Here is a 12,150-nt window from a genome sequence, read left to right as displayed (position 1 = left end):
GAGGTGGATGTCCTGCATAAACTGCCTCCTCGAAAACAGAGGATGGATCATGGCTGGGTTTCAGGAAAACAAGCAAATCGTCCCAGCATTAACTAGCCACTGCGATGCATGCAGATGCGATGGTGCAATGCCAAGTCTACACATGCAATTCGTGTGTATTGAATCGCGAGAAAGGACTGCAGGAGGACTTCGTGCATAGACACCAAAAGACCCTGGAGCCATTTGATGGTACGGGAGAGCTGGAAATGGGCAGGACTCCCGGGCCCCGTGCATTGCGTCCAAGTCAGGGTGGAACGTCGAAAATAGCCAGTAGCACGACAAACGTTGGCGAGCTTCCAGCGGCAAAACACTAGCCACAAGTATCCATTTCGCCCTGCGCTAAAGCGACTTTAAGCTAGCGGAAGACGGCTGAGTCAGACGTATAAGGATAGCCACCCAAGGCATGATCCGGCGATCAAAAGCTATAACCTGACGTTATAGTGCGTTTGTTATTGCAGCTCCGTTCTACGTTAGCTCAACCCGGAAGCCGTGGGATGACAACGAGAACATACTGCTTGTTATGGTCTGCCTTGCAAATTGGTGGCCCGGAGCTCCGCTAAGCCAAGCCTTTGAGGGGGATTTACCCTGAAACACCTAAAGTCAAGGTCCTTAGCAAGATGATTAAGACGACCTAAGGAAAATTCTCCATTAGAAATTGGCATGGAGCCAACCTTCTCCTGCAATTTTTGCGATCCAACACCCCATCGAGAGCACGAGGAAATAGCCCGTGGCTCAGAAAACGAAGAACCCTGCCCAGCAAATGACGCCTTTCACAAGCGCGTTGGTTCCCTGCCTCTAATTCACCGACTTCTTTGCCTCTGTACCTGGCCTGGACAAAAATCTTCCGTGGATGCCCCCTTGTAGATATGCAACTTTTACAATGCATTTCACCGGCAATTGGAATGTCATAGGTCACCGGGCTGACCATATATTTCTGTACAAACATAGCTTGGCTTTCGGAATACTCCACACTCTTGCCTCCAAGACAGAGATCCGGAGAAAGGTCTTGTTTGGCGCTCCGTAGAAGCGAATCCAGGCATATGGAATGGAAACCCAAATTTTTGCCCTCCGTCCCGTGTCTATACGCGAAATTGTTCACAGCTCGCCAACGAAGCGATATCTGGGGTTAATTAGCATAAACGCATATCGCTATACCTCAGGTCCTGTTTTCTGTCCTGGAGAAGTTCTTGCCGAAGAGGGATTCTTTACTCTTATCATAACTCCTCTGTATAGCGAAAATCGCCAAAGTTGGCCGAGTTGGAAGCCGTTAGGGTTGAGGTTCGATCTGGGCCGAGACCTCTTATACCCTCCCCTGCGCTGATCGGCATTCTATCCTAGGTGTCAAGTAGGCTACCCATTCATACCTGCTGAGGCGGTTGGGTCTAAAATCAAACCGCCATGTGATATAGATTTCGACTTTCTGGTTTAGGCCATCCGTTGAGGCGACAGGAATCCAAACATTGGTCTAATTCTTCCAGTCAGGAGTGCTGCATGTGTGGACGTGTAAAGGGGTGATAGGACCCTCTGCCCAGGTTGCCTTGGCCCTGATCTGATCGCATTTATGCATCGTGCTATTTATGTAGCTTGGAGCGGGGGCCGGGTAAAGGGGAGGTTACCGTTGTCCTGACACTCCGGTGGCCCGCCGCATGCTTTCTCAGAACACGGATCGAAGCGACCGTTAAGCTCCAAGCGAACTCACGAACGCGAACCACAAATTGTCATAGTAATTTAGTAAAGATTGGGATAAATATCAAAGGCTGGTTATCTCTTGCTGACAGTAGGCCTCGCATCTGGTCCATTGGTCATTGGTCCACTGGACGCTGGCTTGTCGACGTCGACATCAAATTTGAAGCTGAAGATGAAATAAAGAAGCATATCACGTGGTACTGTAGGATTAATGTTAATCCGTTGCATCGGGCATATGTATCACGTGACTATCAAATTCACGACTTCGATGATGCAACTTGGGTCTATCTTGATAGATTCAAGTCGGTTTTCTTCCTTCAACATCGCATTCCGGGTTTATAACTCCTGCAGGGAGACCATGAGCAGCTATCACTGAAATCTGGAGAGGCATGCTGCACAATCTTGTCTTTATTGCTGAGTTTATATAATCGTCACGCTGTATTCGGTCTAACGGCTTTCTACTATCAGCCGCCAGCAGCTTTCATTATTTTCCATACATGTTGTTGATTCGGGCCGGATCTATTACACAGCATTCAACCGGATTCATGGAATCTTTCCTCTCTCCCAGTTCTGTGTGATGTCCATATTTTTCTCCAAGTCAATGAACCCCGTGCTTTCTATTGAATCCGTTCTGTATATATGAGTGAAGACGTTGCCATGTAATTCGAGTTATATTGCCTGCCGTTGAATTATTGACTTTTTAAACCTTTCTTCGCGATTGACAGCTTCGGCGGTATGGAAGCCGATAGCGATCTTTGGTGATGATGCAAGACCTTGACATCTCAAGCTCACTAGCAACCGAGGAGGAGACAATTGATCTCAAGTCATGCCCCTCTATTTTTGTTCTTCCAACGCATATATCACTGGAAGAGCTCCATCTCATCGAAGGGTTTCTCTCTAGATGCGGTGCGCCATTGACCTACGATATCACTGAAGCACGATTGGCAATTGGCAAGGTATCGCATAAGAAACGCGCAGCGCTGGAGCTTCGCTCCAAAGGACTATGGACAGAAGACGTGCTACTCCCGACTGAAGTGCCAGAACCACCCCTCAAACGGCGCCGACTTGAAGACGATGATAAGGATATCATAGTGGTCGAATTAAACTGGATACACCAGTCGCTGAGAGCAAGACAATCTCTACCGTTGGACCCGTTTATTGTCTATCGAGGTCGCAGAATACCAAAACCATCGTCTGATCTTTCCTCCTCGATTAGTTCTCCTGGTCAAAATGTTTCTGCTAAGCAAAGTCCAGCTAGGAGCATATTGGAGAGAGCAAAAGAGGATGCAGCATCTTCGCCGACACCACAATTTATACCGTCATCTCCACGTCGAATGAGGGCTACACCAAGCAGCCCTTCTGTTCAAGGGCGAAGGCCAAAATTATACCGTGCGTCTACTTCTGACTTTGAGGAAGAATTATCCATCCCAGATCCTCCAGAGTGGGTGCGCGATAACGTTATATATTCTTGCTGCCGCTCCACCCCGCTGCATCCGCCAAACGAGGACTTTATAAACCAGCTACAGATGATTAAGAAAATCCGAGTATTAACGTTGGATGAAGTTGGCGTACGTGCATATAGCACTTCCGTCGCCTCACTAGCAGCATACCCGCATAAGATTAAGTCTCCGGAAGAGATTCTATCTCTACCGGGTTGTGAGAATCGAATCGCAAATTTGTTTACAGAATGGAAGCACAGTAAGGATGGAACTTTGGAGTCTGCCATGCCACTCAACTCTGACCCCGCTCTGAGAGTGATCGATTTGTTCTATAATATCTGGGGTGTTGGAGCTAAGTCTGCCAGAGACTTTTACTACCAGAGACAATGGAGAAATTTAGACGACATCGTCGAGCAAGGTTGGGATAGTTTATCCCGTGTCCAACAAATCGGGGTGAAATATTATGATGAATTTCTGGAGGGAATCCCAAAAGATGAAACGGAATACATTGCCGACACTATACTAAGCCATGCAAAAAGAGTAAGGCCAGAGGCTGGCTTCGATGGCAAGGGGATGGAATGTATTGTTGTCGGGGGATATCGACGGGGAAAGAAGCTAAGCGGAGATGTAGATGTGATTCTTACTCACCGAGACGACAGGGTCACATCCAATCTTGTCTACGACGTTGTTGCGAGCCTCGAGCATGAAGGATGGATTACCCATACGCTTGCCATTCATTTAACAAATACCAACCGCGATCAACAGACCTTACCATACCGCGGCGAATCAAGCGGGAAACCCAGGTTCGACAGCTTGGACAAAGCTTTGGTTGTATGGCAAGATCCCAACTTCGAAAACATCCCCTCATCGCCATCATCGTCATCGTTGCCCGAACCCCATCCCTACGAGCACCAGTCGGGTTCCCACGCATCAAGGGGGAAAGGAGAAAACGAAAATGCAAGCAAAGAGGGCCTGTCCAACATGAAACACTTGAAGCAAGACCCACAAGACATGGGTCCCAACTCCTTGGCTGAGCTTGGAACAGCAGCCGCCCCCATCGCAGAAAATCCCCGAAGGACAAACCCAAATCTCCACCGGCGTGTTGATATTATAGTATCCCCGTTCCGAACTATAGGGTGCGCGGTGCTTGGATGGTCAGGCGATACGACTTTCGAACGCGACTTGCGAAGGTACGCCAAAAAAGTACACAATTGGAAATTTGACTCTAGTGGTATTCGGTCGCGAGATGGAAGTGGAGGTAGGATCATTAACCTCGAGAGTGAAGGGAAAACATGGCAGGAAAGGGAGAGGTTGGTTATGGAAGGATTGGGAATTGGATGGAGACCGCCAACGGAGAGATGTACGAGATGACCCCCTGTCAAACAACTAAATCTCCGGCTTGTGCTTCTAGTCCATGCGCGGCCTATCCTATATACATGTGCGGCAACCCAACGTTTGACAATCGAATGCCCTGGGTTCCCTACCTTCAAAACATAACCTTCGAATGTGACATGTTTGCTCGAGTAGTCGAGATGGCGCTTTGGGAATTTTAGGCGTTAGGTGTCAGGCATTTTTCGAGTGGCACTGTGCTAGGGACGACTAGAAATAGGCCCCTCCAATGACAGCTTGTCTTGTTGGGGTTCTAATTCAACGGTCCCCTTTCATTATTCCTATCCGGAGTATACATCAGCCGTTTTAGAGAAAGCTACCGACATTATTCACCACCAAGGGCGCATTATAAGCGACGAGCACGCTTTCTCAAATATCAGAGTATCCAACTAGGGAATAGGTGGTCCACGGCGTGATGATCTACAAATATAACGGCACGATGGGAGAGTTGGTGAAATTCTACTATGAGCGCCCAATTCAATATTTGGCGTTACTCGTGTAGATCATCTTGCCTGAGTGTCGTGGCCCTATTATTTATAGTCCTCTATAGAGCTGCAGTCCCCCAGTTGAACGATACACTTGACGCAGGTTCTTTCATTGTCAAGCGTTCTTTATTGTTCAGGGTGTCAAGTTGAAGGCGAAGCTCTGAGATCGAAAAATATCTACGGAGTAGCTTCTAGCTTACTGCTAAAACTGACACCATGAAACCTATATCTGTTGGACTCTTGTTTGCAATTACGTCCTGTGTCCCTGGAATATCTGGTTATGCGGGCACATTTGTCGAAAAGCGCGCCGATGGCCTCGCGGACCCGGCTGGGTTAAGTAAATATGGCTTCACCGGCGTAATTTCAGATCCTATACACCGTCCTTCCTACATCGGCGCCTATGACCGGCGGAGTCGAAACCCCTATTGGATTGCCGAACACATTACTGCCGAATCACTCGCAAAGAGCACTGGAGACCCTTCTGCCGCTCAGTATCACGAAGATACAACTATACCCGAGCTGTTCCGCGCTTTGTTGAAGGATTATGCCCGTTCAGGTTACGACCATGGGAATATGATGCCCGTGTCGGATGGCAGGTGGGATCAAGAAGCTACGAACGAGATCTTCACGTTGTCTAACATGTGCCCACAAGTTGGCAAAGGCTTTAATCGAGGTTATTGGGCTGAGTTTGAGAAATTCTGTCGTGGATTAACGAAGGTTTACTCCTCCGTGCGAATCGTCACTGGACCGCTCTATATGCCAATTCAAGAGGGCAGCAAATGGGTTATGAAATATGAGATTATTGGTAATCCACCAAATGTTGCGGTCCCAACGCACTTTTTCAAAGTGATTTTCGCTGAAGGCAAGGGAGAAGCGGTTGCTTTGGGGTCGTTTGTGTTGCCAAATAAGGCGATAGATAATAGCACTCCGCTGGAGAGTTTCCACACGCCTTTGGAAGCCATCGAAAAGGCCAGTGGATTGGTGTTTGCATCGGATCTTGAGCGAAATCAAGGGCATGTCAAACCCCTTTGTAGCGAAGTGGAATGTAAGATAGGTGGCTAGGGACTTCAGGAATTGTCAAGACAACACTGTTGAGCGTAAGTTACCTATCAACCTGATGTCCCCTCCACACTTGAGACACAGCTGACCTGATGTATAAATCGTAGATCTGCCGCCAGGGATTTTACTTACACCAACTGTTCTATACATTTTCAACTGGGTCCGGCCATATTAAATCTACACTCAGATCACTACGGACCTAAAGCGTTCGGGTGTTTATATTTGGCTCACGGTTAAAAGCATTCCATTCCGGTAGATGGTGTAGGACGACATGGGCCCAATCAAGTTCACGCATGGTTTGGAAAGAGTTCCAAGTTTTGAGCATGCAAATGCTAAGTTGACTGTTTATCTATCGACTATGATTATACGGAGCGGTGGCAACTATATTGAAACATCCTATTTCCCTCACAAACTCTCTATTATTCGTTAGTTTCAAGTATGTTTATTGGAGCCCTCGGAGAATCTGAAACGTTTGTGGGCCAGCCGTTTGTCTTCTCCGAATACGGGTTCCGCTCGTCCGGCAAGCATGGAAACATCATCGACTTGGCCTAGAAGCGTAGAAAACGAAGGTGAAGCGAGCGTATATGATATATCGAACTATATAAGACCGGGGCAAAGGGCACGAGGAGAGCGCAACCCAAACCCCGAGAATTGAGGAATTAACCATTTTATCCGTGATTAATTGATAGATATATGTGTAAAGAGGGTTTGAATGCGGAAGTGTACGGAGTAAGTAGCAGCTTGTACATAGTGAATGAAGGGATGCAGAATAAATAAAACACATAAAACGTCCCCCACGCAGAAGAACCGGTCCCTCCTAGCAAGTAGACAAAAAGAGAAAAAGGCGATCTAAAAATAAAATCGGGTGGGAAGCAAGGGAATAAAAAGCGGAATTCGAAATAACAGCTAACTGCTAAATCGATCCAAGTTCGAAGGGTAACAAAAAAGGGTAGGGGAGTACAAAGACTGTCTCCTTTAAAGTTGAATCGTCATATCAAGAACAGGAAAAAAGGTGAGAAAAAAAAAGAAAAATATAGCGGGGAAAATTATACTACATGCAAGAGCAAGGTACTCAAGTCATCGGCCGTGAACTTGCCATTTCTCCATATCGTCCTCTGCTTCTCGTCGTGTCATAAGCGTTAACAACTCTCATCTGGCCACCTTCATCGGCCTGACTGAAAGCATAACCTCTCTGTTTGCGCATGCGCTGTACCTGTCTAACTTTCCGAATAGCCTTTTGGAACTGTTCCATACGTGGTCTGTAATCCTGTACGTTGTACTTCTGGATTTCTTGAACGTGGTGATAGCTTTGTGGATAGTACATGCGTTTAGCATACTTCCAAGCAAAGTCACGAACAAGGCAAAGACATGGTATGAGAACCGCCATAACCCAGAGCGTTGGAAGTGGATAAAGGTGTGGGATGAGGTCGATATATTCGTGGGAAAACCCAATTTTGGGTGCGGCGTATGCATATGCTGGGATAAAGCCAAGCCAAACAAGGAGTGAGCCAGGGATGGCAATAACAGTGTATTTGGTCCAGACGTTGGTTACGAGAGCTGCTTTGCCGAGGACGGTTGCTAGAACGGCTGTGTAGAGAGCGGTACCCCATACCCAAAGACCAGACGTGGTACCATCTTGTGTTGGCATATCGTTTTTGAAAATTTGTCGAGAGATAAGGTAAGCAATGAGAGAGTGGTAGAAGCCGTTTCCAACCCAGGACCAGAAACTATGCATTTTGAAAAAGGTGCCTTTCTGGCCAAGCTGATAAAGTTGAGGATATCGGTCCAAAAGTCTCGCTGAGATGAATTGGTCGAATATACCCATTGCGAAAGGAGGAAGAACGGTAAATAAAACGTTATATAATGAAAGCGTCCAAGATTCGTAAATAACCTGTCCCGAAAAAGAATTTTCAAAAGCATACTACATTTAACGTAGATTGTTAGCAATGTATGTAAACACGGACTGTGTGAAGACTTACCCAGAATTGCGTCATGTAAAGAACAATATTCTTGTAGAAAGAATATAGAATAACTTTGCTAACACGTTGGTAACTCCAGGAGCCGTGAACCAAAAGCAATTTTCGAAGGTATCGGAATTGGCCAATTGCAATATCAGCGCTTCGCGCTGCTTGCAGACCTTCCATACCGCTGATACCAACACCAACGTGCGCCGCCTGGATCATAGAAACGTCGTTGGCACCGTCACCAATGGCAAGCAATAGAGCCTTGAGATGACGCTTAACAAGCTTCACGACAAGTGCTTTTTGAAGTGGGGAGACACGGCTGTAGAGAAGGAGAAGGTGTTAATTTCATGTGATATTTAGAATGCGATGTGGGTAGGTAAGGAATGACATACCAGCAAATAACAGCCTTACACATAACGGCCAGGTCCAAAAACACCTTCTCCAACTCCTTCTCAAGGGCAAAGGTAAGCGATTTTCCATCAATGATTAAAGCTAGCGTTTCGACGTCGGCAGAGTTAGCTTGACTTTTAACCTGATCCAGCTTCTTAACTAGATTATCGCGGGTACTCTGGGCATCCTCTTCATTTACAATGAGCAAAGTCATGTCTTCTGAAATCAGCTTGCAACTCATGCCGATATTTATGGCTGTTTCTTGTCGATCACCGGTCAGAACCCAGACTTTGATGCCTGCTTGTTGTAGAGTGTGGATAGTGTCAGGGACACCATCTTGTAGTCGATCCTCGATGGCGGTGGCACCGAGAAGGAAAAAGTCCCTCTCGATAAGTTCGGCGGCCTTGTCCAGCTCCTCTTGTCTGTTTCCGCTGACGGTAGTAGCAGCCTTATTGAAGACCTGCCACCATTCTTGGAACTCTTCCTCGGGAACTTCTCGCATTGCGAGGCAAAGAGTTCGAAGACCTTCCGAAGCGTATTCCTCGAGATGTTGAAGGGTAATATCCACGATAGGGTTGTCTTGACCCAGACGTTCGAGTATCACGGTATCTGCTCCCTTGCAGTAGACCCTAATTTTGCCATCGGGACATCTGAAAATGGTTGACATACGTTTCCTAGTTGAATTAAATTCGCACACAGCCAGTAGTTCGAATTCTTGGTCTACCCCTTGAGCGGAGATGCTAACAAATTTGGGCTTTCGGTTAGTGAATTGGTATCCGAGCATGACTGCACCCTCGACAAGTGCACCCTCATCGGGAGATGCGGCCTGGTATTTGATCTCGCCGGGTTTCTCGTCATTTCGTTCGGGGATAACTGTGTGACAGGTCGAAAGTAGTGTGAGGAATTGTTTGATTGCGTCTTGGGAAGGGTGGGATTCCATATTCTTCTTCAGTTGTTTGAAATCATACATGGCTGTATCAGAATCTTCATTATAGGCCGCCCTCCGGTCTTCCGGAACGACTTCTGCATATTGAATACCGCCAATGGAGCATTGTTTAAATTCCATCTGATTGCAAGTAAGAGTTCCGGTCTTGTCTGAAAAGATGTATTCAATTTGGCCCAGCTCTTCGACAAGGGACGACGTTCGACAATTTGAAGGGGTGTCGGTTGGCTCGTAGTAAATATCGAGATCGGAGTTGATGAGAAAAGCATGGTAATATTTGACGATTTCGATTGTCACGAAAAGAGAAATGGGGACAAGATTAGAGTATAGAACCCAGTATGTGAAGATGTTTGAGAAGAATTGCTTCGCGAGGTTGACGTTGCCATAGTCCAGGTAAGATTTGTTCTGAGAAGCGGTCGTGCGCACAATCAAGTCACCGACCGAACTTATCAAACTAAGGGCAACCAGAATTCCAACAAGCATCAGAATCTGCATGTTAACCATTCGCTCGACGGCCGTACGTTTGATTGGCGTTGCTGTTGCGTTTCTCATCAATTTCGTTTCGTGGCCGGTAAAGACGACGACACCGTGGATCCAGGGGGTATTGCGAAGAGTAGCTCCTCGAAGGAGCAGTTGATCGGGAGCAAGGGAGAACTCCTTCTCCCCGCCACCTGATTGTAGGGTCATGGTAGCCTCATAGGTGTATAGACTGCTGTTTGGCTGTTCGGATTTGATCCTGGACGTTAATCTGCTAAGCTGACCAGCGCTTACGAGATCGGCGGTTTCGGGAATACCCTGTTTGATTTTCAAGTTTGTCTCTCCGTCTAAATTGGCTGTTTCGATATAGCAAAGGGCTTCGGGCTCGGAACTGGCCAGGAGAACCAAGTCTGCGGGGAAGGGCTCCTCGGACTCAACCCTAATGATATCGCCTACGGCAACGTTTATCCATTTCACCTCTTCAAAGTTCGAGCCACGCAGCACCTTTGTCTTGGAGTGGTTGAGAGTTCTATCAGAACTCTTTCGTTTGTAATCTTCGACCAATTCTTTGATGGCCGAGACGATCAAGACAACGATAAGGGGCCCGATGGTTGTATATCGATTGGTGGGGGAGATATTAGGAATCTGTTGGAGGGCGGCGGTAAACAAGAAGAAAAGATTGGCGTATTTTGAGAATTGTTCGAAGAGGAATTTTGGTAGGAAGGTGAAGATATTATATTTAGCGGTCGAGATGTGGTTGTCGACGAATTTATGCGCGGAATTGGCGGGAGCGTTGTTGAGGAGGATGATACGCGGACCGAGGGTAGAGGGATCAGGTTCTCGTCGACCAAAGCCGAACTTGAATTTGCCTGGCTTGAATCTTGAGTCTGACTTCCCTGGGGGGGTCTCATCTGTTCCCGCGGTGCCAACTCTTCTGGACGATGCTCCAGCCTCCGTCAAGGGCAGGTCCATCTCAGAATATTCCGGGGCTATACCGAGCATGTTCTTCGCTCTACCCACGATTCCGCCGCCCAGGGCCATTATGCTATTCCTGTCCCTAGCACGAGCATCCTGAATAGGCGTCCCGTCAGACCTGTCTCCATCGTTGTAGTAGCCATAAGCTCGATCGTCGTCGATATCGTCTAGATCGGAATAGCGCTGGTAATGGTTCAGGTCTGAGGTCTGGGAATACATTCCTGGACCACCTTCACCGGCATACGCCCTATTAGCGCCGGACTGAGGCTGTCCATGGCGGTGGTCCTGGCCGGGAGCGTTGTTGTGATTATCATGCGCGGCATGCCCCTGGCCGCCCACGAAATCATCGTAGGACACAGACGGCCGTGACGGGGGTTGGTCGGAGTCATTAATATTGTATTGTTGTATAAGATTATCGTCGCTCACAGGCGGTCGTTGCCCCGTATTGTACTGCGAGGGAGCAGCATCGTCGAGCTGGAGGAGGTTATCATGGTCACGATGCGAAGACGGAGGACCTCCAGGAGGCCTGCCGCTGGCCATGTCGCTTTTCTGCACGACCCGGTCACCGAGATATTAATGCGAAGAGGTGTCCACGCATCGAAGACGGACGGTGAGCTGCTCTGTCGAAGTATCTGGCGGTTGCGACTTCAAGGGGCGTATCTCTAGACAAGACTCCGTAGAGCTATCGTTAATCAGCACTTCCGTCAAAGCAAATAAAGGAGAGAATAACTAACAACGAACAACAGAAGAGACACGGATCAGGCTGGCAATTATCCCTCCAGCTTTGCGTCCTTTGCGTATGAAACCTGGGTTTTGGCCAGGAGATTCGTCGTTCTGCGAGGCGAAGCAGCCGTTCAGCCACAGCGCAAACAGCCAAGATCCGATGCGTTTAGGCAACACGAAACCCGCAGCGCTACCGCAAAAAACACCTATATTTACAACATCGAAAAACGCTTACTAGCTGCTCAGGCTGAGTGGCTGGAATAGCAAGCATCTCTGCTCCACTCGCAGGCGCACGAGGCTGGCCGTTTACTGTGCGAATCCTGCGCTGGCGCTGTTGCCCTGATACATTTACTGAGCCCTGTACGGAGCTACACAGAGAGACATCGGCGTCGGTTTACTGGCAGCAGGCATTTATATTGGGTTCCTCTTTAACTAACTATTAATAGCTCCCGAAAACCGCTTCTTTAGCGAACCTGTCGCGCGGGTGGGTCGGTCTCGAGCTGTTCAAGGGCCGCCGGTTCATAGCCAGGGCGGAGTTTTTAAGGAGTTCCCTGAAGAGAACGACAGGCCGCGAGACGTAG

The 12,150-nt window shown here is 47.9% G+C and overlaps 3 protein-coding genes across 3 annotated transcripts; 2 read left to right on the top strand and 1 right to left on the bottom strand.

The window, feature by feature from the left end:
• Positions 1-2,489: 2,489 nt before the first annotated feature.
• GIQ15_05766 (high-affinity nickel transport protein) lies at positions 2,490-4,535 on the top strand (the record flags this gene model as incomplete). The annotated part of the gene is made up of 1 exon (XM_033553183.1): positions 2,490-4,535. The coding sequence occupies one exon, from the start codon at positions 2,490-2,492 to the stop codon at positions 4,533-4,535; it is 2,046 nt and encodes a 681-aa protein (XP_033404327.1).
• A 719-nt stretch (positions 4,536-5,254) lies between these two features.
• GIQ15_05765 (uncharacterized protein) lies at positions 5,255-6,100 on the top strand (the record flags this gene model as incomplete). The annotated part of the gene is made up of 1 exon (XM_033553182.1): positions 5,255-6,100. One exon carries the CDS (start codon positions 5,255-5,257, stop codon positions 6,098-6,100), a length of 846 nt encoding a protein of 281 aa, XP_033404326.1.
• Positions 6,101-7,169: 1,069 nt separating this feature from the next.
• Positions 7,170-11,386, bottom strand: GIQ15_05764 (phospholipid-transporting ATPase 1; the record flags this gene model as incomplete). Its single annotated transcript, XM_033553181.1, has 4 exons — positions 7,170-8,018; positions 8,077-8,380; positions 8,454-8,680; positions 9,149-11,386. The coding sequence occupies 4 exons, from the start codon at positions 11,384-11,386 to the stop codon at positions 7,170-7,172; spliced, it is 3,618 nt and encodes a 1,205-aa protein (XP_033404325.1).
• Between the last annotated feature and the right edge of the window lie 764 nt (positions 11,387-12,150).

The sequence above is a fragment of the Arthroderma uncinatum genome (assembly GCF_011692745.1).
Source record: "Arthroderma uncinatum strain CBS 119779 chromosome Unknown scaffold4, whole genome shotgun sequence".
Taxonomy (NCBI): Eukaryota; Fungi; Ascomycota; class Eurotiomycetes; order Onygenales; family Arthrodermataceae; genus Arthroderma; species Arthroderma uncinatum.
Note: the sequence above shows the minus strand (reverse complement) of the source record. Positions and strands in the feature narration are given on the sequence as shown.